Genomic DNA, 27,611 nt, shown 5'->3' on the forward strand with positions numbered 1-27,611 from the left:
AGTGTAGGTGTTTTCTGAAAATTATCTTTGTATGTGTTGCATTTGATAAGATGAAATGTAAAGAGGCCCTAAAGTTAATCTTTCCACAACATACCTCTTTTTGACTCCTAGAGTTACATCCTAAAAAGTCATGGGCTACGAGTAAGGGAGGGGAAAGGCTGAGAGCAGAGAGAGATGGTTCTGAGCCCTTCAGGGGCAGCTGAAAGGAGCCGATTTCCAGTTGCAGCCAAGGTGTCTGGTTCCCACAGAGCCATTCCTGGCCCTTGGTGTGCAGGGAATGGCAGCTGAGAAGGAAGGGATTTTCCAGTTAACTTTGCTTTTTCATATCAAGTCCAGGAAATTAAAGACACACATACTCCAGGGCAATCGGGGAGAAGGCTTCCCACCCTACGGGCTCTCCTTTTGTCCCCTCCGAAGGCCAGCAGTTGCAGTTATTAGAGGGGAAGCCAGCCTGAGACCTGAGAAAAGAATCAGGGCTGATTTTTAGGTGGCAGCTGCCTGCCGTTTCTCCTCACTTTGGAAGTGTAATTTTCATTAAACAAATTGTTTATTTCGTTAAAAGTAGACATCAACAGTTTCAAATCAGGCATTTACAGCTACAACAACAAAAAATTCTGATGGTCATCTGCCCGAAGCTTTTTTTTCCTAATCATTTTATTTTATGTTACTAGTTCCCGTGAAGATATATTTATGAGTACAATGGTTATTATTTCAGTTTCTGAAGTTGGACAGTCCTGGATTTGAATCCCAGCTCTTCCATTTACTGGCAGCGTGACCTTGGACAAGTCACTTCACCACTCTTGAGTCTTGATTTATCTGTAAAACAGGGAAAAGATATTTTGGGGGGAAATGCGGTAATGTACACAAAGTTCACACACACTCATATATTCATTGAAAAAAAGAAGCTTGGCCAGGTGTGGGGCTCAAACCTATAATCCCAGCACTTTGGGAGGTCAAGACGGGTGGATTACTTGAGGTGAGGAGTTCAAGACCAGCCTGGTCAAGATGGTAAAGCTCTGTCTCCATTAAAAAATACAAAAATTAGCCAAGCATGGTGGTATGTGCCTATAGTCTCAGCTACTCAGGAGGCTGAGGCAGGCGAATCACTTGAACCCAGGAGGTGGAGGTTGCAGTGAGCCGAGATCATGCCACTGCACTCCAGCCTGGCTAACAGAACGAGATTCTGTCTCAAAAAAAAAAAGAAATTAACCAAGCATCTGCCATTCAAGCTGCGATCCAGGTATGAGGGACACAGTAATAGCTCCCAAGGAGTTTGCCTCCTACTCAGAGGAGAAGTACAAAAAAATTATAAATAAATAAGTAAGAGCATTTCGGTCAATGATAAATGCTGTTTAAAACTGCAACAGAGTAATGGGATGTGGAGTGAGTGGGGAGGAGCATCTTAGTTTATTTAATAGAGAATGGTCAGAGAAGACCTTTCTGGCACTGAAAGTAGGAATGGAATGTTACAAAGGATCCAGCCGTGAAAGAGTCTGGGAAGAGGGGACTTCAGGCTGAGGAACAGCACGTGCAAAGGCCGCGAGGCAGGAGCAGGATTGGCAGGTTCAAGGAGAAGTGGAAGAGCAGGTGGCGGCTAGAGCACATGAGGCCACTGAAAGACGGTAGCTTTACTCAGAGGACCAGGGGAAGCCAATGGGTTTAAAATGAAAAGCACAGCTCTGATTGTTATTTTAAAAAGAGCACCCTGGCTGCTGTGTGGATGACAGGCATGGGGGAGAAGGGCAGCTAGCTGCCTTTATAGTGACCCAGCACACAGATGTGCTTCTTGTCTTCCTCCCTCACTGTCCCCCCGCGTCTCGGTGATGGACTAAAGGTGCCTTGGAAATAAAACAAATGACACCATGCAAGTAAAGTGCTGAGCGCAGGAGCGGGCGCATACTAGGCGATCCAACCAGCAAAGCTCTGATAACAAGGATTATTATTTTGGGGAACTATCTCTTAATCCCTTGCTCCATGGAAAACCTGGAAGAAATCAGGCAATTGAGGTATAAGGACCAGGTGAGGTGCGAGAGCCCTCAGGGGAGGGGAGAGGTTGTGCCGCCCCTGCCCAGTCACGTGAGTGTCCTCCTCCAACCCCCACCAGGGATCAGACCAAATGAGGGGATGGCTGGCATCGGGGTCTGAGACGCTGCTTCAGCTGCCAGCTTTTCCTAAAGTAGATTTCAACCTTAAAATAAATCTCTTAAAATGTCCCTTTTACGATCCTGAAATGAAAACCCCAAATAATATAGCTTACCACTGACTACTTTAAAAAGAAAGGAACATAATATCCTAGCTGTAACTTAAAGGAAATAAATAACAGAAGGTTTATTTTCTAAAAATATGTATTTCAGCATGTAAATGCTCAGGCATGACCACAGTAGAAGGCATGACAAAGGAGTCTGATACTTCCGCCCGCTTCTCGTTTAAAAGGTTGCATTTAAGAGAACTAGGGAGATCTGGAGCCATTCTCTACTAGAAGTCAAGGAAAATGGAAGAACGGAGAGGGGATGGACCATGGGATTCAAACAAGGATAATCAGTATTTATCAAAACCATGCAAAGCCCGGGCGCAGGGGCTCATGCCTGTAATCCCAGCACTTTGGGAAGCCAAGGTAGGTGGATCGCCTGAGGTCAGGAGTTTGAGACCAGCCTGGCCAACATGGTGAAACCCTGTCTCTACTAAAAGTACAAGAATTAGCCGGCATGGTGGCAGGTGCCTGTAATCCCAGCTACTGTGGGGTTGGGGGCGGTTGGGGCAGGAGAATCACCTAAGCCTGGGAGGCAAAGGTTGCAGTGAGCCAAGATTGTGCAATGGGATTGCTTTGTCAAATGGTATTTCTGTTTCTAGATCCTTGAGGAATTGCCACACTGTTTTCCACAACAGTTGAACTAATTTACACTCCCACCAACAGTGTAAAAGTGTTCCTATTTCTCCACATCCTCTCCAGCATCTGTTGTTTCCTGACTTTTTAATGATTGCCATTCTAACTGGCATGAGATGGTATCTCATTGTGGTTTTGATTTGCATTTCTCTAATGTCCAGTGATGATGAGCTTTTTTTCATATATTTGTTGGCCACATAAATGTCTTCTTTTGAGAAGTGTCCGTTCTTATCCTTTGCCCACTTTTTGATGGGGTTGTTTTTTTTCTTGTAAATTTGTTTAAGTTCTTTGTAGATTCTGGGTATTAGCCCTTTGTCAGATGGATAGATTGCAAAAATTTTCTCCCATTCTATAGGTTTCCTGTTCACACTGATGATAGTTTCTTTTGCTGTGCAGAAGCTCTTTAGTTTAATCAGATTCCATTTGTCACTTTTGGCTTTTGTTGCCATTGCTGTTGGTGTTTTAGTCATGAAGTCTTTGCCCATGTCAATGTCCTGAATGGGATTGCCTAGGTTTTCTTCTAGGGTTTTTATGGTTTTAGGTCTTACGTTTAAGTCTTTAATCCATCTTGAGTTAATTTTTGTATAAAATGTAAGGAAGAGATCCAGTTTCAGTTTTCTGCACATGGCTAGGCAGTTTTACAAGCTACACAGTAGTGATCATTATGGTAATAGCCATATAAACAGTAGCTATTATTAAGCTAACATTTATTCAGACCTCGCTATGTTCTAGGCATGGTTCAAAGCTCTTAAACAGTCATTAACTGGCAGAGGGTGAGTGGACGCCGCATTTCCAGACAGATTTTTACTGACCACAGACCAGGGGATTAACAGGAGGAGGAGCTGCACGGGTCACCAGCGCCGCTCGGCCTACGCCCTGAGGTGGGGGGCGGCGGATCCACGTACAGAGCGAGAGAGACTGAATCACCTCTGAGCCAGCAAGGGGAGCTGAAGCAGGGATTCAAGCCAGGACACTCCCGGGCAAGGGCGCGCCACGAATCTCAGAGCCGCTGCTTTGGCTGATGCAGCGGCTCACAGGGCAGCGGATTTTTACTGCCCACAGACCAGGAAATTCACAGGTGGAGAAGCTCCACAGGTTGCCAGCGCCGCTGGTTGAAGCAGTGGCCCCTTGTGCAGAGTGAGCAAGACCTGATCCCCTCTGGGCCAGCAAGGGGAGCTGAGGCAGGGACTCAACCCAAGAGTTTCCTGGGCAAAGAGGACGCCTCCGGAAACACGGCTGAACACGGGACGGTCCAGCTCTGTGGAGGAGGGGCGTCACCCACCGGGAAACACCCTGCAGTTCCCAGGACAATTTGCCCACAGCAGCTCAACGAAGCCTCTGCAGGCTGAGTGTGACTAGGCTGCCACCTTGTGGGCAGGGAAAACCATTGCAACAGTGGAAAATCATAACGCCCTAATTCCCTGGGACAGACCACCTAGGGGGAAGAAAAGGGGGTTTATGAGTTCAGCTACTACAGACTTAAAATTACCAAAATCAGAAAGACAGCAACTACAAAGTCGATAGGTGGATAAATCCACAAAGATGGGAAGAAACCAGCGCAAAAAGGATGAAAACACCCAAAACCAGAACACCTCTCCTCCTACAAGGGAGCACAACTCCTCACCAGCAAGGGAACAAGACTGGATGGAGAATGAGCATGATGAAATGACAGAATCAGCTTTCAGAAAGTGGATAATAAGAAACTTCCGTGAGCTAAAAGAACATGTTCTAACCCAATGCAAAGAAACTAAGAACCTTGAAAAAAGACTTGACGAAATGTTAACGAGAATGGACAACTTAGAGAGGAATATGAGCGAATTGATGGAGCTGAAAAACACAACACAAGAACTTCGCGAAGCATGCACAAGTTTCAACAGCAGAATTGACCAAGCAGAAGAAAGGATATCAGAGGTCGAAGATCAACTCAATGAAATAAAACGAGAAGGCAAGATTAGAGAAAATAGGGTAAAAAGGAATGAACAGAGTCAACAAGAAATATGGGACTATGTGAAAAGACCTAATCTACGTTTGATAGGTGTACCTGAATGTGACGAAGAGAATGCATCCAAGCTGGAAAATACTCTTCAGGATATTATCCAGGAAAACTTCCCCAACCTAGCAAGGCAGGCCAATATTCAAGTCCAGGAAATACAGAGAACACCACAAAGATATTCCTCTAGAAGAGCAACCCCAAGGCACATAATCATCAGATTCACCAGGGTTGAAATGAAGGAGAAAATACTAAGGGCAGCCAGAGAGAAAGGTCGGGTTACCCACAAAGGGAAGTCCATCAGATTTACAGCAGATCTCTCAGCAGAAACCCTACAGGCCAGAAGGGAGTGGGGGCCGATATTCAACATCCTTAAAGAAAAGAACTTTCAACCCAGAATTTCATATCCAGCCAAACTAAGCTTCATAAGTGAAGGAAAAATAAAATCCTTTGAGAACAAGCAAGCACTCAGAGATTTCATCACCACCAGACCAGCTTTACAAGAGCTCCTGAAGGAGGCACTACACATAGAAAAAAACAACCAGTACCAGCCACTCCAAAAATGCACGAAATGGTAAAGAGCATCAACACAATGAAGAATCTGCATCAACCAATGGGAAAAACAGCCAGCTAGCATCAAAATGACAGGATCAAATTCACACATAACAATATTAACCCTAAATGTAAACGGACTAAATGCCCCAATCAAAAGACACAGATTGGCAAATTGGATAAAAAGCCAAAACCCATCAGTGTGCTGTATCCAGGAAACCCACCTCACAAGCAAGGATACACAAAGGCTCAAAATAAAGGGATGGAGGAAGATTTATCAAGCAAATGGAGAACAAAAAAAAGCAGGAGTTGCAATTCTCATCTCTGATAAAATAGACTTTAAAGCAACAAAGATCAAAAGAGACAAAGAAGGACATTACATAATGGTAAAAGGATCAATGCAACAAGAAGAGCTAACGATCCTAAATATATATGCACCTAATACAGGAGCACCTAGATACATAAGGCAAGTTCTTAAAGACTTACAAAGAGACCTAGACTCTCACACAATAATAGTGGGAGACTTCAACACCCCATTGTCAATATTAGACAGATCAACGAGACAGAAAATTAACAAGGATATCCAGGACTTGAACTCAGACCTGGACCAAGCAAACCTAATAGACATTTGCAGAACTCTCTACCCCAAATCCACAGAATATACATTCTTCTCAGCACCACATCACACCTACTCTAAAATTGACCACATAATTGGAAGTAAATCACTCCTCAGCAAATGCAAAAGAACGGAAACCATAACAAACAGTCTCTCAGACCACAGTGCAATCAAGTTAGAACTCAGAATTCAGAAGCCAACCCAGAACCGCACAGCCTCATGGAAATTGAACAACTTTCTCCTGAATGTTGACTGGATAAACACTGAAATGAAGGCAGAAATAAAGATGTTCTTTGAAACCAACGAGAACGAAGACACCACATACCAGAATCTCTGGGACACATTTAAAGCAGTCTCTAGAGGAAAATATATAGCAATAGGTACCCACATGAGAAGAAAGGAGAGATCTAAAATTGACACTCTATCGTCAAAATTGAAAGAGCTAGAGGAGCAAGATCAAAAAAACTCAAAACCTAGCAGAAGACAAGAAATAACTAAGATCAAAGCAGAATTGAAGGAGATAGAGACACAAAAAACCCTACAAAAAATCAATAAATCCAGGAGCTGGTTTTTTGAAAAGATCAACAAAATAGACAGACCACTAGCCAGACTAATAAAAAAGAAAAGAGAGAATAACCAAATAGATGCAGTAAAAAATGATAAAGGGGATATCATCACAGATGCCAGAGAAATTCAAACCATCATCAGAGATTATTACAAACAACTCTATGCACATAAACTAGAAAACCTGGAAGAAATGGATAAATTCCTGGACAGTTGCCTCCTCCCATGCCTAAACCAGGAAGAAGTCGAAACCCTGAATAGACCAATAACAAGGTCTGAAGTCGAGGCAGCAATTAAGAGCCTACCACCCAAAAAAAGCCCAGGTCCAGATGGGTTCACAGCCGAATTCTACCAGACATACAAAGAGGAACTGGTACCATTCCTACTGAAACTATTTCAAATAATCGAAAAAGAAGGAATCCTTCCCAAATCATTTTATGAGACCAACATCATCCTAATACCAAAACCCGGCAGAGACTCAACAAGAAAAGAAAATTACAGGCCAATATCCGTGATGAACATAGATGCAAAAATCTTCAATAAAATACTGGCAAGCCGATTGCAACAGCACATCAAAAAGCTTATCCACCATGATCAAGTAGGATTCATCCCGGGGATGCAAGGCTGGTTCAATATACGCAAGTCTATAAATGTAATTCACCACATAAACAGAACCAAAGACAAAAACCACATGATTATCTCAATTGATGCAGAGAAGGCCTTTGACAAAATTCAACAGCCCTTTATGCTAAAAACTCTCAATAAACTAGGTATCGACGGAACATACCTTAAAATAATAAAAGCTATTTATGACAAACCAACAGCCAATATCATACTGAATGGGCAAAAACTGGAAGCATTCCCTTTGAAATCGGGCACTAGACAAGGATGCCCTCTCTCACCACTCCTGTTCAATATAGTACTGGAAGTTCTAGCCAGAGCAATCAGACAAGAAAAAGAAATAAAGGGTATTCAATTAGGAAAGGAGGAAGTCAAATTGTCTCTATTTGCAGACGACATGATTGTATATCTAGAAGACCCTATCACCTCAGCCCAAAATCTCCTGAAACTGATAAGCAACTTCAGCAAAGTCTCAGGATACAAAATCAATGTGCAAAAATCACAAGCATTCCTATACACCAATAATAGACTTAAAGAGAGCCAAATCAAGAACGAACTGCCATTCACAATTGCTACAAAGAGAATAAAATACCTAGGAATACAACTAACAAGGAACGTAAAGGACCTCTTCAAGGAGAACTACAAATCACTGCTCAACGAAATAAGAGAGGACACAAACAGATGGAGAAACATTCCATGTTCATGGTTAGGAAGAATCAATATCGTGAAAATGGCCATACTGCCCAAAGTAATTTACAGATTCAACGCTATCCCCATCAAGCTACCAATGACCTTCTTCACAGAACTGGAAAAAAACACCTTAAACTTCATATGGAACCAAAAGAGAGCCCGCATAGCCAAGTCAATTCTAAGCAAAAAGAACAAAGCAGGAGGCATCACACTACCGGACTTCAAACTCTACTACAAGGCTACGGTAATCAAAACAGCATGGTACTGGTACCAAAACAGAGATATAGACCAATGGAACAGAACAGAGGCGTCGGAGGCAACACAACATATCTACAACCACCCGATCTTTGACAAACCTGATAAAAACAAGCAATGGGGAAAGGATTCCCTGTTCAATAAGTGGTGTTGGGAAAACTGGCTAACCATATGCAGAAAGCAGAAACTCGACCCCTTCCTGACACCTTACACTAAAATTGACTCCAGATGGATTAAAGACTTAAACATAAGGCCTAACACCATAAAAACACTAGAAGGAAACCTAGGCAAAACCATTCAGGACATAGGCGTAGGCAAGGACTTTATGACCAAAACACCAAAAGCATTGGCAACAAAAGCCAAAATAGACAAATGGGACCTAATCAAACTCCACAGCTTCTGCACGGCAAAAGAAACAGTCAATAGAGTGAATCGGCAACCAACAGAATGGGAAAAAATTTTTGCAGCCTACCCATCTGACAAAGGGCTGATATCCAGAATTTACAACGAGCTAAAAAAGATTTACAAGAAAAAAACAAACAAGCCCATTCAAAAATGGGCGAAGGATATGAACAGATGCTTTACAAAAGAAGACATACAAGAGGCCAACAAACATATGAAAAAATGCTCATCATCACTGGTCATTAGAGAAATGCAAATCAAAACTACATTGAGATACCATCTCACACCAGTTAGAATGGCGATCATTAAAAAATCTGGAGAAAATAGATGCTGGAGAGGATGTGGAGAAATAGGAACACTTTTACACTGTTGGTGGGAGTGTAAATTAGTTCAACCACTGTGGAAAACAGTGTGGCGATTCCTCAAGGACCTAGAAATAGAAATTCCATTTGACCCAGCAATCCCATTACTGGGCATATATCCAAAGGATTATAAATCGTTCTACTATAAGGACACATGCACACGAATGTTCATTGCAGCACAGTTTACAATAGCAAAGACCTGGAACCAACCCAAATGCCCATCGATGATAGACTGGACAGGAAAAATGTGGCACATATACACCATGGAATATTATGCAGCCATTAAAAATGAGGAGTTCGCATCCTTTGTAGGGACATGGATGAACCTGGAAACCATCATTCTCAGCAAACTAACACAAGAACACAAAACCAAACACCACATGTTCTCACTCATAGGAGGGTGTTGAACAAGGAGAACACATGGACACAGGGAGGGGAGCACTATACACGGGGGTCTGTTGCGGGGGAGTTGGGGGGACAGCAGGGGGGGAGTTGGGGAGGGATAGCATGGGGAGAAATGCCAGATATGGGTGAGGGGGAGGGAGGCAGCAAATCACACTGCCATAAATGCACCTATGCAACAACTTTGCATGTTTTTCACATGTACCCCAAAACCTAAAATGCAATTAAAAAAAAAAAAAAATGAAAAAAAAAAAATATGATCATTGTCAGTCTTCAGTCAATATACTCCATAAAAAAAAAAAACAAAAAAAAAAAACAGTCATTAACTTACTGTTTTTAATTTTTTTACATGGTCACAGTAAGAAATACATTTTATATTATGACCCATCACATACACACACACACACCACAAACACACACACACACCCCAACTGAAACAGGTGTTCACCATTGCTGTGTATGATAGATTCTTATATTTCGTTGTCTATTCTAGGGATTAACAAACTTTTCCTATAAAAGGATAATAAATATTTTAGGATTTCAGCTAGATTCTAAGGTGAATACTCAACTATGCCATTGTAACATGAAAACAGCCACAGATAAACATTAAGGGAACAAATAGACACTGCTGGGTTCCAATAAAACTTTATTTACAAAAAAGGACAACAGGCCATAGTTTGCTGACTCCTGGATTATATTATATTTCTTCTATTATATATATAATATTCTATTATATATATATTATATATATATAATATTCTATTATATATATATTATATATAATATTCTATTATATATATTATATATTATATTATATATATAATATATATAACATATTATATTATATTATAATATTATATTATATTATTTTTCTTTTTTAATGCTGGTCATTAAACTTTCACTAAACTTTAATTATAACCTGCACTTTTACAAAAATGTATTTAATCTTTACAATAGTCCTATCAGGTACTTAAGCCTATTTTACAGATGAGAAACTGAGACACACTGAGGTTAAGTACCTTGTAAGAAGGAGAACTGGCCTTGATCACAGGCAGTCTGGCTTAGAGCCCACCTTCGTCACCTGTACAACAAAGCACTCACTAAAGATTGGCTATTATCATTATCAACATTATTATTATTATTATTATTATTATTATTATTTCAACCAGGAGTTAAGTTGTGAAGGAACTCGTATTTGAATTATGAAGGAACTCAAAACCCACAGTCACATAAACCAGTTTTGGGATGAAATAGCCTTACCTTCCTTTTGTTCAAAGGGTTGTACTGCTGATTAAATATTGTGTAAATCTCACTTCTTTGAATTGAACATGTTTTAGAGTCATCTATTACAAAAATGCTGCATGCTTAGAACAGAAAACTTGGCACATCTGTAATCGCAGCACTTCGGGAGGCTGAGGCAGGAGGATCACTTGAGGCCAAGAGTCCAATACCAGCCTGAGCAAATAAGGAGACCCTGTCTCTAGAAAATAATAATAATAATAATAATAATAATAACAACAATAATTAATTGGCTAGGTGTGGTGGTACAAGCCTATAGTCCTAGCTACTCAGGAGGCTGAGGTGTGAGGATCAAGAAGGCTAAGGCTGCAGTGAGCTATGGTCACGCCGTTGCACTCCAACCTGGGTGACCTAGGTAGAACCTGTCTCAAAAAAACAAAAACAGAAAACTTGGAAAATGCAGGAAAAACAAATCTTTAATGGATAGAGTTCTGATTCATTAAAACAATTTTTTGGTAAAAATTTGTATTCATTATTTTGAAATGAAGACAGCTGCCTCCTAATCTATGTGGACTGGGAAGCAGACTTCCAATATGGCTTAAATTGGAGAGCTGATAAATTTCAGGATAGTTGACACACTTGATAGAAAACAACCGTTTAGTCTTAATTAACTATGAATAACTTTGGCATTCACAATTTGAAACCTCCGAGAACCAACATGCCATTTTCTTCATTCGTGTTTGCTTTATATCAGATTAATTTTATCTTAGGAAAGACATTTTTTATACTCTTATCCTCTCCCCTTCATCCAAGAAATACAACCATACATCCCAAGATAGTGACCCACCTGGCAGACCTTTGGGCTGCCTACATGGTGAAGACCCCCTGTCCTCCTCTAATTAAGAGAACTTTGCCTTTAATTCTAATGCTTTGGGAGGCTGAGGCAAGAGGATCACTTGAAGCAAGGAGTTTGACATTACCCTGGGCAACATAGCAAGACCCTGTCTCTACACAAAATAAAATATAAGCCAGGTGTGCTAGCACACATCTCTAGTCCTAGCTATTTGGGAGGCTGAGGCAGGAGGATTGTTTGAGCCCAGGAGTTCAAGGCTGCAGTGAGCTATGATCATGCCACTGCACTCCAGCCTGGGTGACAGGGGAGACCTTGTCTCAAAAAAAAAAAAAAAAAAAAAAAAGACCTTCATCAAGAATGCATGATAATTATGTTACTGAGCTGCCATCCAGGTCCATAGCCTCTCACCTGAGGGGCAGTTCCAACTCAAAGCCTCCTCACCAGCCTCCCAAACAAGTATGTAGAGCCCACCACGCCATCATCAAAACTGAACCCAGAGAAATCTGTAGAACATTAGGGCATGCTGAGAAAATCTGCAACGCCTTTGTCTGATCTGTACCTTCACTGCAAGAGAACCACCCACAAATTCTCTAGTCAAAGATGACATTCCATCCACCCCCACCCCTAGCCCCCAGCATGGTCCTTCCCAGGACCAGTTACACACTGAAGCCTGTTTTGGAAAAACTACCTCTTCTCAGTTCATTCTGGTTTAAATTGATCGTTTTTGTTTTGTTTTGTTTTTAAGTAACCTACTTATGCTGTTGCTTGTTTAGGAAATTAACCACTGATTTTCTTTTTAATCCAAAGAATATGTAATGTTTCAGAAAATGGTTTTCATGTGAGTGGCATGTTAAAAGCTTTTGTACCAACTGATTTGGGGTGTTCCTGCTGGGTTTGCAGAAACAGATTCTTTTCTTAAAGGCTCAGGGAAGGGGACTGGGGGATTTTGAAAATAGCCGATGCCTGTGGAATGCCTGCGGCAGTCCAGGCCCTGGGCTAGGTGATTCCACACATGCTACCTGATTTAATCCTCACTGCAGGGTTAGGTGGTAGAGGGATCAGGCTGGACTTGAAGGGGTCAGTGGCCCTTTATTAGCTGAAGAGCATGGTGTGAAAGCTGTCATATTTTAGGCTTTATTTGGGAGAAGTTCTGGGTCAGGCAGGGGGTTCCCCTCCAAGCTGTCCTCGGTAACTAAAGCCAAGACACCCGGGTGGAATGTTTATGGTGTATAGTAGGGCTGCATTCAGCAGGCAGCCCAGGATGAAACTGATGGCTTTTGTCTTGTCCTTACTCCAGATGTATTTCACATAAATTAATACCGAGTCCCCACCAATCGTTTTTTCTTATAGTTTCTCGGTCTCTGCAACCCTGGAAAAACGTTTTTTAGTTGGATAAAGTGTTCTGAGCCAGGGCAACACTGTGTTACTTCACTCTTGAGTTGGCCATGCCTTTCTGAGGCTATTCTAGACTTTTCTGCCTCTGTGCAACTAGTTTTTTTTTTTTTTTTTTTAAAGAGAAAGAGAGAGAGAGAATGGGGAGGAGGAAAAAGGAAGAGAAAGAGAGAGAGAGAATGTGGAGGAGGAAAAAGGAAAAGAAAGAGGGAGAGAGAATGGGAGTATTGCTTTCTTGCCCAGGCTAGAATGCACTTTAGTAATGGGTATTGAAAACCTCTTGTATACTGATAATTAAACTTAATGATGTAGTCAGGAAGGAATAAGGGAAGAAGATAACAAACAAACAGCCAACCAATATTTCATTTAAACCTATGAAATGCTATGCAATTACTGAGGAGTGATTTACTTCCAATTATATAGTCACTTTTGGAATAGGTGTGAGGTGGTAATGTATGTTTTGTGTATTTGAAGTGGAGAGTTCTATAAATGTTTATTAAGTTTACTTGTTCCGGGTCTGAGTTCAAGTCCTGAATATCCTTGTTAATTTTCTATCTCGTTGATCTATAGAATCGTTAGCTATTCTTGTTACATTGATCCTTTTACCATTATGTAATGTCCTTCTTTGCCTCTTTTGATCTTTGTTGCTTTAAAGTCTACTTTATCAGAGGTGAGAATTGCATCTCCTGCTTTTTGTTTATTTGTTTATTTTTACTCTCTGGTTGGTAAATCTTCCTCCTTCTCTTTGAGTCTTTGTGTATTGTTGCATGTAAGATGGGTCTGGATGCAGCATACCAATGGGTTTTGGCTTTTTATCCAATTGCAATATATATAAGTTTAATACTGGCGTTTGATGCTAGCTGGCTGTTTTGCCCATTAGTTGATGTAAATTTTTCATTGTATTAATGTTTTTTGCTTTTTGATATATTTTTGGAAAGGCTGATATTGGTTGTTCCTTTATATGTATAGTGCTTCTTTTAGAAGCTCTTGTAAAGCAGGCCTGGTGGTGGTGAACTCTCTAAGTACTTGTTTGTTCGCAAAAGATTTAATTTTTCCTTCGCTCATAAAGCTTAGTTTGGCTGGATATGAAATTCTGGGTTGAAAGTTCTTTTCTTTAAGGATGTTAAATATTGGTCCCCACTCTTTTCTGGCTTGTAGGGTTTCTGCTGAGAGATCTGCTGTGAGTCTGATAGATTTCCCTTTGTGGGTAACCTGACCTTTCTCTCTGGCTGCCCTTAGTATTTTCTCCTTCATTTCAACCCTAATAAATCTGGCAATTATGTGCCTTGGGGTTGGTCTTCTTGAAGAATATCTTTGTGGTGTTCTCTGTATTACCTGGAGTTGAATATTACCTTGCCTTGCTAGGTTGGGAAAGTTTTCCTGAATGATATCCTGAAGAGTATTTTACAACTTGGATTCATTCTCTTCATCACATTCAGGTACACCTATCAAACATAGATTAGGTCTTTTCACATAGTCCCATATTTCCTGGAGACTTTGCTCATTCCTTTTTATCATTTTTTCTCCAATCTTGTCTTCTCGTTTCATTTCACTGAGCTAGTCCTCGACTTCTGATATCCTTTCTTCTGCTTGATCAATTCGACTGTTTAAGCTTGTGCATGCTTCACGAAGTTCTTGTGTTGTGCTTTTCAGCTCCACCAATTCACTTATATTCCTCTCTAAATTGTCCATTCTCGTTAGCATTTCGTCAAACCTTTTTTTAAGGTTCTTAGTTTCTTTGCATTGGGTTAGAACAAGTTCTTTTAATTCACAGAAGTTTCTCATCACCCACATTTTGAAACCTGTTTCTGTTATTGGAACACACTCGTTCTCCATTAAGCCTTGTTCCGTTACTGATGAGGAATTGCGATCCCCTGTAGAGGGAGAGGCATTCTGATTTTCAGTATTCTCTGCCTTTTTAGGCTGCTTTCTTCCCTTGATTATATATTTATCCATCTGTCATCTTTGTAATTACCGACTTTCTAACTAGGTCTCTGAGCAGACGTCCAGCTTTTTGATTCCCAGTGCCGAAATCTGAGCAATCCACTGCGCCGGCCAAGACAGCGGTGTTAAGGTTGATGGTGCCTTTCTGCCCAGGAATCTCTGGACTCTGCACCAAGAACTGCCGCTTTAAGGCTCCAGCAAAACCGCCGCGCCGGCCACAAGAGTCGCTCTGGCGACCCGTGGAGCTCCTCTGCTGGGAATCTCCTGGTCCGTGAGCTACAAATATTCGTCTGAAAGTGTGGCGTCCTCTCGTTCTCTGCGCTTTCACTGGGAGCTACGTGCCCGAGCTGCTAGTGATCAGCCATCTTGGATCTCTCTCCGCTCTGTGCAACTAGTTTTTGTCGAGTTTTTTGAAAAGAGTTACCACCTACATAGCTTAAAACAATCTTAGGAAAATCTGAAATAATAAGAATGCCCAAAGAGTAGGTAGGTATTCTAAAGGCTTGTCATAGAAACACTTGGGTGTCATTAATTTTTAGAAAAATTTTTAATTGTATGATAAATATTTGAATCCCTTCTCTTTTAAAAAATTCTAGAGGACTGGGCATGGTGGCTCACGCCTATAATCCTAACACTTTGGGAGGCAAAGGTGGGTGGATCGCTTGAGCTTAGGAGTTTCAGATCGGCCTGGGCAACATCGTGAAACCCCATCTCTATAAAAAATACAAAAGAATTAGCTGGGCATGGTGGCACACACCTGTAGTCCCAATTATTTGGGGGCTTATGCAGGAGAATTGCTTGAACTGGGAGGTGGAGGCTGCAGTGAGCCAAGATTGTGCCAGTCTACCCTGGGTGACAAAGTGAGACCCTGTCTCAAAAAAATCTAGAATATTCTAGATGATACTAAAGTTCACTTTGACCATCACTTTTAATTCCCGTTTCCTCCTCTCTGCCTTCTAAAAGTAACTGCCTTTTTTTGTGTGTACATCCTTTCAGATATGTATAAATATATAAGTGCCCATGGAAAATATAGTAACATTTTATGTGTCTCTAATAAATGGTAATAACATACAGTACATAGTACATATTGCAGTCAGAAAAACCTTTTTTACTCCAATATATTTTTTGATGTGTCCCTGTTAATACGTGGAGATCTGGTTCATTTCCATCCCTTGAAATTTCATTTCCCATTGTATGAATAGACCACATTTCATTTTTCAAGTCTCCTTTGAAGAGATAGCTAAGTTATTCCCATCTTTTGCTATTTACTAACAATTCTGTAATGAGCATCTTTGATGTGTCCCCTTGCTCGTGTGTATAAGATTTTCTGTAGGATAGATAGTGAAAAGTGGAATTACTGAGTATGTTGCCTGTCAGTTTTAATTTTTTTTTTTTTTTTTTTTGAGACAAAATCTTGCCCGGTCTCCCAGACTGGAGTGCAATGGGGTGATCTCAGCTCATTGCAACCTCTGCCTCCCAAGTTCAAGCAATTCTCCCGCCTCAACCTCCCAAGTAGCTGGAATTACAGGCATGTGTCACCACACCCAGCTAGTTTTTATATCTTTAGTAGAGACGAGGTTTCACCATGTTGGCCAGGCTGGTCTAGAACTCCTGACCTCGTAATCCACCCTGAATTTTTAACCAAAGAAATATATGCCTATGGTTTAATAAGCATAGTTCTACAAAGGAATATTTGTGGAAAACAGCAGTCCTCAGTGACTGCCCACCACCCTTGTTTTCTGCCTGAGGGTAACAACTTTCAACTCTTGCTGCTGCTTTGAAAAATGTAACCCACAAATTTCTAAGTAACATCCTTAGGTGCTACTTCTTGATTCTTTATTTTCCCCCCTGTGATAGGCATGATCTCTGGCTTCCCAATATGTACGAATTGAGCTCTCTTTTCTCACCCTTGACCCCATCACAAACATGCAAACTTCCCTTCATGTCTTCCCAGTATAAATCAATTATAAGTTGAGCTTCATCAATATACGGTATTTGCCTTCTTACAACTATATAAATACTTTTCACAGGGAAGTCATTTTGTGTACAATAATTACTTTTCCTTCTCTGTGTGCTGGCCTGGGAGGTGACATCTTTCAGAACAAATCCTTTCAGCAAACAAGTCTGGGTGGCAGCTCCTTCTTGCTTCTTGTCCAGTACATGGAGGGTTGGTCATCAGTGATTAGGTGCACAAATTGCTCTGTCAATGAGGAGTGTGCAATCGTGCAGTGGTGAAATGCTTTTGATATGAGTAATGCCAAACCTTTTCCCAGGTCACACTGATTCCCTCCTAGGCCCTGAGAAGTATTCCCTCATTTGCTCTTCATTTTTTACTGAGTACCCTGCCCCGCCGACTTCCAGCCAGGACCAAGAGTGCTAAGCTTTGGCTCTCAGGGCCTTGATGAAGTGTTTTGCCTAATGGCCGTGTTCCTGGGCCTGATTCTTCACAGTTGTGTGTGGAGCTGAGATCACCACCAGCTGCATTTTTTTCTTTTTTTTTTTTAAGGGTCAAGAAGGGTTTATGTCCTTAACTTTTTTATAATAGAAATAATACAGTCTCCAGTGAAAAATTTAAACAGAAAAAGGACTGTATGGAGCGAGGAGACAAGGCCCTTATCTCTCCTCTCCCAACTCAGCCCCTTTGAGTCCTCAGAAGCAGTGTTGTTTCAGAACCAGATTACCTATGTTCCAATCTCAACATTTGTTAGCTTGTATGGCCTTGAATAAGTTGCCTAACCTTTGTGTGCCTCCGTTTCCTTATCTATAAAATAGGTATTTGAGTCCATTTAATGTTGCCATAATAGAATACCTGAGGCTGGATAATTTATAAAGAAAAGAGATTTATTTGACTTATGATTCTGGGGGTTGGCAAGTTCAAGATTGGGCAGCTGTACCTGGTGCTTCCACTCATGGTGGAAAGTGGAAGGGGAATCAACATGTGCAGAGATCACATGAGGAGAGAGGAGGTCAACTATTTTAACAACTCGCTCTCAGGCCGGGCACGGTGGCTCATGCCTGTAATCCCAGCACTTTGGGAGGCTGAGGCTGGCGGATTGCCTGAGCTCAGGAGTTTGAGACCAGCCTGGGCAACACAGTGAAACTCTGTCTCTACTAAAATACAAAAAATTAGCTGGGTGTGATGGCATGTGGCTGTAGTCCCAGCTACTTGGGAGGCTGAGGCAGGAGAATTGCGAGAACCCAGGAGGCGGAGGTTGCAGTGAGCCAAGATCAAGCCACTGCATTCCAGCCTGGGCAACAGAGCAAGACTCCATCTCAGAAAAAAAAAAAAACAACTCACTCTCTTGGAAACTAATCCATTCCTGAGAGAGTGAGAATTCACTGACTCCCATGGGAAGGCATTAATCTATTCATGAGGAACCCACCCCCCCTAAATGTCCCAAAAACCTCCTACTAGGCCTTACTTCCCAACACTGCCACACTGGGGATCAAATTTCAACATGAGTTGTGGCAGGGACAGACCACATCCAAACCATAGCAATGGAAAAATAATAGTGTTCACCTTACAGAGCTTTGTGGGGATTAAATGAGTTAATACTTATAAAGTGGCACAGAGAAAGCACTCCATAGATATTAGCCAGGAATATTATTAACAGTTTGTTTTATATCCTTCTAGACTAGCAGTTCTTAATTTTGACTGCATATTGAAATCACCTGGGGAGCTTTAAACTTGGTGCCTGGACCCCACCCTCAGCAATTCTGATTTTATTGGTCTGGAGAACAGCCTGGGCATCAGAATTTTTAAAGGCTTCTCAGAGCATTACGATATGCAGCCAGGGGTGGAAACCATTGTGTTACATATTTCTCATGTGTATCAGTTAGGATAGGTGAGGGTATGCTGCAGTAACAAACATCCCCAAAATCTCATCTACTTCTCATTTATGATATATGTCCATTGTGGTCAGCTATATCTCTGATCCATATCATCTTTATTCTGGAACCCAGGCTAACAGAATATGTGTGGGCATTGGTGGTATAGTGGTAAATATAGCTGCCTTTCAGGCTAACAGAGTAAGTATCCAGAATATTTACAGCCTTGTGAAGTGAGAAAAGAGAGTGCATGGGGAGGCGTGCACTGGCTCTTAAAAACTTCTGATCAGGCTGGGTGCCGTGGCTCACACCTGTAATCTCAGCACTTTGGGAGGCCAAGACAGACAGATCACCTGAGGTCAGGAGTTGGAGACCAGCCTGACCAACATGAAGAAACCCCATCTCTACTAAAAATACAAAATTAGTGGAGTGTGGTGGCACATGCCTGTAGTCCCAGCTACTCAGCTACTTGGGAGGCTGAGGCAGAAGAATCGCTTGAACCCGGGAGGCAGAGGTTGTGGTGAGCTGAGATCATACCACTGCACTCAAACCTGGGCAACAAAAGAGTGAAACTCCATCTCAAAAAAAAAAACACAAAAAACAAAAAACAAAAAAAAAACTTCTGACCGAAAGTGAAACATAACTTTTGCCCACATATCACTGGCCAATACAAGGTGCATGGTCCAGTTTCTAAGTAACATGTATTTGCTACTTCTTGTAGCACGTACAAGAAGTATGTTTTCTCAGTTTTAGGTATGATCTCTTGCTCCCAAAATATAAGAATTGAGCTCTCTTTTCTCACCCTTGACCCCATCACACATATGCAAAGTTTCTCTCCATGCCCTCCCAGTATTACTCAATCATAACCTGAGTTGAACAGGGAAGGTATGTGTCAGGGGCTGGATGGTAAATATTTTAGGTTTTGTGGGACACACAGTCTACTCACCTCTGACTTTCTAGTACAAGAGGAACTGTAGACAATACACTGATTCTTTAAAAAAATGTAAAAACTATTCTTAACTCATCAGTCATACAAAAACAAGCAGCAGGCCAGGTTTGGCCTGGGCACTGCAGTTTGCCAACCCCTGCTACATTTCATCCTTTTGCAGGGAGAAGCACCTCAGGGAGGGATCCCAAATATGGGTGAACAGCAGTGCAGCCTACCACACTGTGTATACAGAAGGGAGGCACTTTCATTGCACAGCTGTGCAAATTCATACGTTACACTGTGTTGCAGCTTGCTTTTGTTACTTAGCACTGTATCTCTTGATGACAGTTTCATATCAGTAGCTCCAGCATGACTTCATTTGTATAACGGCTGCCTAGTTTTCTCTTCTCTGAATGTACCACAGTGCATTTGTGTTTGTGTGTTTTTATCATTAATCCTCTATTGTTGGATAACAGGGATTTTTTAAGTATCAAAAGGAGTAAGGCAGCGTGCATAGAGAGAACGTTGAAAAGAGAGATTCGACCTCCCAACTCTCCCAGTAGTTTATACTGAAATCTTCCAGACCTCCTTGAAAACAAAAATGTGTTGGAGGGAACCCCTGAAAACAGGCATTTGCCAAGAGGACCTTTTTTATTACAGCTGTGTCTGTGATACGTGTCCCTGCAACACTGAACACTGTTGCAATCCCAGGGTCATTTTCAAGGAGATTTAAATACTAGAGAGGGTAAAAAGTAGAAATTGTGAAAAACTAGAAGTGAGGCTGGGAGCAATGGTTCGTGCCTGTAATCCCAGCACTTTGGGAGGCCGAGGCGGGTGGATCGCCTGAGGTCAGGAGTTCGAGACCAGCCTGGCCAACATGGTGAAACCCTGTCTTTACTAAAAATACAAAAAAATTAGCCGGGCATGGTGGCACGTGCCTGTAATCCCAGCTACTCAGGAGGCTGAAACAGGAGAATCGCTTGAACCCAGGAGGCGGAGGTTGTGGTGAGCCAAGATTGCACCATTGCACTCCAGCCTGGACAATAAGAGCTAAACTCCGTCTCAGGGAAAAGAAGAAAAAAAAAAAAACAAGAAGTAAGGTCTTGGAAGCCATGTGACGGACGTGATTGTCACACTGGCCTCACACAGAGACACATTTTAGGCCATGCAGGAGCCGAGCAGGAAAATCCAAAACTGCTTTTCAGCAGTGGGACGGGACCAAAAGGGTGGCTAAAATTACTCAGGCTCCCTTTCATGTGATTTTCCTCTTCTCTGCCTCACAGGACACCACGACATCCGTGCGCATTGGCCTGATGATGGAAGAGATGATCTTCAACCTTGCGGATACACATCTGTTCTTCAATGACCTGGAGGTTTGTGGTTGCTGGTTTCATTTAATATTTGCCATGTTTAATCACCTGCATCTAGTTTATGGGAAGAAGGATGCTGCCTTTTCTTTCTTTTTTTTTTTCTTTTTCTTTTAGAAGTTTGAAACTTTTGCTAGCAACCCCCAAAAAGGCCCAAAACCGTGGCTGTCGATGGTTTATTGGAAACATACTTAGCTGAGTTATCTCCCTAGCTTTCCTATGCAGTTAACGGGCTCTTTTCTGTTCCACTGGCGATGTCCACTGGCAATTTTACTAATCCAATAAGGGCTATGTAGTTTCCTCCTCCTGAAATTTGCTATTTAATAAGTTTATTAAGGCAAATTAGTACAGATCCTCCCGGGTCAGCAATAATTAGCAGTGGGCCAGGATGGAAGCTTTTAAAAACAATTTACATTCCCCTGAAAGCATGTTTTACAAAGAGAAAGAGTGAGAGTGAGCAGAGGGAATATGCTTATTTAAAGGATCTGCTCCTGAGCCCCTAAGCAAGATACAAGGGAGGCAGAAAAAAAAATCGGGAGAGCAGCTTCAAAAATAAATTGAATTCATTTGTTTATACCCAGCCTATGTCAGAAAGGATTCTGAATGGGAAACATGTTTAAAGTAGAACTAGTAAAGCAGAGGCAAAGAGATACAAAGCTGTGTCATGAATAAGAGTAAGAAGTTTTACCAAAACATTCCAGGCTCGGGCTAACTATTGCGATCAAGTTCAGAGTGTATCACTTCCTGGTAGCCAAAGTAAAGAGGGAAATACAGTGAGTTACTTCCCTCTAATGAAAGAGCAAGCAACTTTCTCTGACGTGAAGACGGGGTTTTGGCCGATAAAAGGATCAGTATGGGAATCTTCTGGCTTTGTAAATTATATTCGCCTTATTGGTTCAACAGATTGAAAAATAAAGGCAACCTAAAATAAAGCTGTATACAAAAGAGCAATTCTGTTTCTTTTAGGAGGAATATTTTTTCCTGGACTATCCCTGGGGACTAATCTGTGAAGTAGAAATATAAAAGTTATGGATTTCAAATCTATCCTGGCTAGCCCAAGGCACTACTAATATTGATCATTGGGAAAGCATACAGATTTTTCTTTCTAGTCTGCAGGCTAGTGTTCCAGAGAGAGAGGAATCCTTGCTGAAATAATCAATCTAGTGTTTTGTCCAATCTATGTAAGCCTCTTGGCCTCAGTCTTGACATCTGTAAAATGGAACTGATATTCTCTGCCCAACATCTGTTCAAAGAGCAGAACTAGGTAGAAACTCGAAGAAGAAACAGAGCTTTGGAGCAATGGAGAATAAATACCATTGGCTTCAAGGCTTGGGACTGTCTCTTTATTCAAAAGCAAAGTGCACGCTCACTTCACGATCACGTCTGTGGCTTGAAGGACACAGAGAGAAAGGCAACCAAAACTGTGGCCATTGAATTCAGCAAGTATTTACGGAGCCTAATGCAGTAAAGACTCAGCCGATTGCAAAGTTCAAAACCAAACTCGCTTTTACAAAAAGCGGAAATCACCCTTGTAGTTGAAAAGTTCAGGGTCGATTTCATTCTTGCTTATTGCCCCCACTTCTGTGAGAACCGGAACGACTCCATCTGATTCACCCTGAATCCCTAGAGCTCAGGCAATAAACAACCAAACAAATCCAGAAACAAGATCATTTGTGATAATAAAAAGGATGTGAAGAAAATAAAACAATCAGATGTGAGGAGGATGCGGGGGGCAGCATTCTTGAGGGGGCTGGTCCGTGGAAGGCCTCCTGAGGAGGTAACACTTGAACCGAATGATGACAAGCAGCCGGCCAGATGGAGATCGGGGGCAGGGGTCAGGGCAGGACAGCAAGTGCAAAGGTCCTGAGTGAGAACAAGCATGAAGCCCCTGGGATCAGAGAGAAGACATGGTGGCCGTAGCACAGGAGGAAAAGTATGGGGGCGGCCAGGGTAGATGAGACTGGGGCAGGAGATATCACAGCGATCAAAGTTCATTCTAAGTGCCTTGGACATCTCTGGGGCAAGCTGGCATTAAGCAGGAAATCCACATGGTCTGAATTGTGTGTTAAAAAGACCTCTCTGGCTGCTGCGTGGAGAATGGGCAGTCAGAGGGGAAATGTGGGCTGGGCGCAGTGGCTCACGCCTGTAATCTCAACACTTTGGGAGGTCAAGGCAGGCGGATCACTTGAGGTCAGGAGTTCGAGACCAGCCTGGGCAACACGGTGAAACTCCGTCTCTACTAAAAATACAAAAATATTAGCCAGGTGTGGTGGCAGCCACCTGTAATCCCAGCTACTCAGGAGGCTAAGGCAGGAGAATCACTTGAACCCAGGAGGCAGAGGTTGCAGTGAGCCGAGATCACAACACTGCACTCCAGGCTGGGTGACAGAGTGAGACTCCATCTTAAAAAAAAAAAGAAAAAAGAAATGTGGAGGCAGGGAGACCAGCCAAGAGACTACTGCAATAGTCCAAGCAAGAGAAGAAAATGGACTGGATCCAGGTGGTAGGAAGATGTGGACTTCAGGATGAGCTGAAGCCAAGAGGAATTGCTGAGAGACTGGATGTGGAGGTTGGGGGAGAGAGGTGGCAAGGGCTCCTGGGTTTGATCTGACCGGGATGCGTTGTCTTTCACTGAGATAGGCACCACAGAGAAGGTGTTGGGTATGCAGTGGAGGATTCCATCCCTCTGTCTGGGGCACATGGGGTTTGAGATGTCTGTGACACCCTGGTGAAGGTGCCAGATCAGCCAGCAGAAACATGAGTTTGAACCTCCCCTGCAGTAACAACACCAGGCATGGAATAGGTACTTTGTGGATCTTGGTTGAACCTGCAGCTCAGAGCCAGGTATTCTGCGGGATTTGTGTGTTTCACGCTGATGTCTTCAGAGTCTTGCCCCCCTCTGCTGTTTCACTCGGGCCCCCAAGTCGACGTTGCACCTCTAGAAGGAGGATCTTAATTACCAGCTGGAGCTGCTTAGGGAACCTGGTTTGTTTTTATTTTCTAAATTTATTTCAAAAATGTCCCCAGTGCCAGAAGCCCCCAGGGCACCTCAGCAGAATTGAAACCATGTTATACGATGATGAAGTCAAAATTCACACAAGTGGAAACATATTGTTTGTTGGTGCAAGGCAGCCCCTGTCAAAATCTAAAGCACAGCCTTCTGCAGCTGCCCAGGGAAGCTGTGTGGGCCAGGGAGAGGCGTGATCAAGGCCTGTCAAAGCCAGAAGCCTTTGTTCTCCAAGCCTGTAGTGCCACCTGTAAGGGACTTCCTTCCCACATCCAGTGGCTCTTCATGAAGAGCTTGCCGTTTGCCAGGCCCCAGTGGGAAGTGCTGTGAGTTCAGCAGCAAACCAAGCACAGCAAGATCCATCCCCACAAGGCATGGACCTTCCAGTTCAGGAGGCTGACCATGAACAATGGAATGCAAAATGAATGTCAGAGAAAAGTGCTCTGAAGAGACACAGAGTCAGGGAGGAGGCTGTCATGGGGACTTTTGTTTTTTTGCTTTTTACTTGTTATATCCAGGAAAGGCTCCTCTGATTTTTTTTTCTTTCTTTGAGACAGAGTCTTGCTCTGTTGCACAGGCTGGAGGTGCAGCGGTGCAATCTTGTCTCACTGCAACTTCTGCCTCCTGGGTTCAAGCGATCTCCTGCCTCAGCCTCCCAAATAGCTGGGATTACAGGTGCACACCACCATGTCCAGACAATTTTTGTATTTTTAGTAGAGACAGGGCTTCACCTTGTTGGTCAGGGTGGTCTCGAACTCCTGACCTCAAGTGATCCACCCTCCTCAATCTCCCAAAGTGCTGGGATTACATGTGTGAGCTACCGTGCCCTGGCTCCTCTGACTTTTGAGCAAAGACCTGAAAGAGGTGGAGGAGGAGGCCATGCTGATATCTGGGGGAAGTGTTCCAGATAGAGAGAAGCGCTGTGCAAAGGCCGAGGCATGGTCAGAGCTGTTGGGCTCCAGAAACTGGGAGGAGACGGGGAGATAGAAGCAGAAGGAACAGGAAGAATTGTGGTGGGCAATAGGGGTGGGACCTTTGGGCCATCGTAAGGCTTTGGATAACAGCTGAGGGTGACAAAAATCATTGGAGGGTTTGGAACAACATGATGTGACTTTGGTTCAGAAGCTCCCTCTGGCTACCTGGTGGAGAACAGACTACAGGGGACAAGGATTGAAGCAGGTGTCCACGTTAAATCAGCGACTCCCAGACTCCCAGGTGAAAGAATCTGTGGGTTTTAAAGAATAGTCTGGGATTGGCCTGGCGCAGTGGGTCACACCTGTTTGGGAGGCTGAGGCAGGTGGATCACTTGAGGTCAGAAGTTCAAGACCAGCCTGGCCAACATAATGAAACCCCATCTCTACTAAAAATATAAAAATTAGTCAGGCGTGGTAGCAGGCGCCAGTAATCCCAGCTACCCAGGAGGCTGAGGCAGGAGAATCACTGGAACCCAGGAGGCGGAAGCTGTAGTGAGCAGAGATTGCGCCACTGCACTCCAGCCTGAGAGACAGAGGGAGACTCCATCTCCAAAAAAAAATAATGATAAAAAGCATTATTTATGTTTTGAGATGTCACAACTTTAATTTAAAATACATTTAAAACCTAGATTCATGTTGAATCGCTGAAACTTTATAGGCAGTGTTATTAAAGATGGTTCCAAATTTCAGCAAAGGGGCATTTCATTCAGGCATGAAAAAGAAGTTAACAAGCAAAGGTAACTATAAGCAAAGGCATCAAAAATAGATATAAAGCCAGAAGAAAAGGGTTCTAAAGTAGCCAGAGAAGGTAGGCTGGCTCTCCGACTGCAGATTTTCGTTATCAGCTCATCACACCACTGAAACTCTGTGGCAATTTGCCATCCACATCCATGGAGTTTGGTGGCCCTGAAGACTGTAACATCCCCCATTCTCTTGATTAAAATGGCAGGCATGTTGACAAGAACTGTCCTGGGTACTTCCTGCCTGCCAGGCTTTACGTTCTTCTTGGTATATTTAAAAGAGCACAAGTTTGGGCCACACACGATGGCTCATGCTTGTAATCCCGGTACTTTGGGAGGCTGAGGCGGTGGATCATTTGAGGTCAGGAGTTCGAGACTAGTCTTGCCAACATGACAAAACCCTGTCTCTACTAAAAATATTTAAAAAATTAGCTGGGTATGGTAGCATGCACCTGTAATCCCAGTTACTTGGGAGGCTGAAGCAACAGAATTGCTTGAACCCAGGAGTCAGAGGTTGCAGTGAGCCAAGATCACACCACTGCACTCCAGACTGAGCAACAGAGAGAGAGTCCATCTCAAAATAAATAAATGCATAAATAAATAAATACACACAAGATTTACAGGCAAGAGGCAGCAAGAATGAGGAGGGGGCCTTCCTCTCCCTCCCTTGCTTTAACGGGCAAGCTGCCAATGTCAGCGTGTCCTCTGGAAGCCAGGAGGTATGCCTTGGTGAGGTGCTGTCCCTGAAGAAGATGTCCAGGGGCTGGCATGGTGAGGGCCAGGTAGTGAGAGGGAGGTAAACAGTTTGGCCCCAGGAGGGAGGTGGCTGGGGGAGGAAGCCTAGAGGGTGGAATTAATGTGTCTGAACAGGGAGTCAGTGGTCACACAGCAGCGGCTGGGCTGACGTTGGAGGCGCCTGGCATCATACACCCTTGCCTGAGTTTCTGCTGCATTCTCTGGTCCTGGCCCCTGTCCACTTCTCTCCACTCCGTTTTCTATTACCTCTATGGTCCAAGTCACCATCATCTTTCTCCTGGATGCCGTCACAGCCTTCTCACAGTCACCATGCTATCTGTGAATTAGGATACAAGCTTATCAAAATAAAGAGACTTAGGTAAAACACAAGTCTGTTTCTCTCATGAGGAAATCTGAAATGTGAACAATCTAGGGCCAGAAGGCAGCTCTTTCATGCCAGAAGCCCAAGCACAGCGGCTTCCTTTACTCCCACTCCCAGAGACAGGGTCTTGCTATGTCACCCAAGCCGGAGTGCAGTGGCATGATCATGGCTCACTGCAGCCTTGACTTCCCAGGCTCAAGCCATCCTCCCACCTCAGCCTCCTGAATAGCTGGGACTATAGGCAGGCACCACCACGCTCCACTAATATGTTTATTTTCTGTAGAGATGGAGTCTCCTATGGCATCCAGGCTGGTCTCAAACTTGTAGTCTCAAGGAATCTTCCTGCCTTGGGCTCCCAAAGTGCTGGGATTACAGGCATGAGCCACTGCACACAGCAGCTTCCACAGGTACATTCCAGGCACATTCCAGGCAGCACGGGAAAGAAGGGGGCAGAGGCAGAGAAGGGCACCACCCAGCGGTTGCACTTATCTCTTCTGCTCACACCCCATTGGCCAGAACATAGTCACTTGGCCACACCTTCCTGCAAAGGGGCCTGGGAAATGTAGTCTTTATTATGGGCAGTCACGTGCCCATAAAAACTGATACTATAGATAAAGGAGGGAAATGAAGTGGGTATTGAGGGTCAGCTGGCAGTCTCAACTTGACACCTCTCTTCAGTTCTCTTCACAGTAGCCAGAGGGGTGAAAAGGAAAGCTGAACATATCACCCTCTCTTAAAGTTCAGTAGGCTGGGTGCAGTGGCTCAGCCTGTAATCCCAGCACTTTGGAGGGCCAAGGTGGGTGGATCACTTGAGGTCAGGAGTTCGAGACCAGCCTGGCCAACATGGCAAAACCCTGTCTCTATTAAAAATACAAAAATTAGCT

The 27,611-nt window shown here is 43.1% G+C and overlaps 1 protein-coding gene across 4 annotated transcripts in view; it reads left to right on the top strand.

The window, feature by feature from the left end:
- EYA2 (EYA transcriptional coactivator and phosphatase 2) overlaps positions 1 to 27,611 on the top strand; it is a 342,073-nt gene that overhangs the window by 274,833 nt on the left and 39,629 nt on the right. For all 4 annotated transcript variants that reach the window (XM_064382489.1, XM_064382490.1, XM_012467361.3 and 1 more), the window contains exon 10: positions 20,806 to 20,895. In XM_064382489.1, coding sequence (XP_064238559.1) covers positions 20,806 to 20,895 — 90 coding nt within the window. The remainder of the gene's footprint in view (positions 1 to 20,805; positions 20,896 to 27,611) is intronic.

Source organism: Aotus nancymaae, unplaced genomic scaffold (assembly GCF_030222135.1).
Source record: "Aotus nancymaae isolate 86718 unplaced genomic scaffold, 86718_ANA_hifiasm-v0.15.2.pri h1tg000029l, whole genome shotgun sequence".
Classification (NCBI taxonomy): Eukaryota; Metazoa; Chordata; class Mammalia; order Primates; family Aotidae; genus Aotus; species Aotus nancymaae.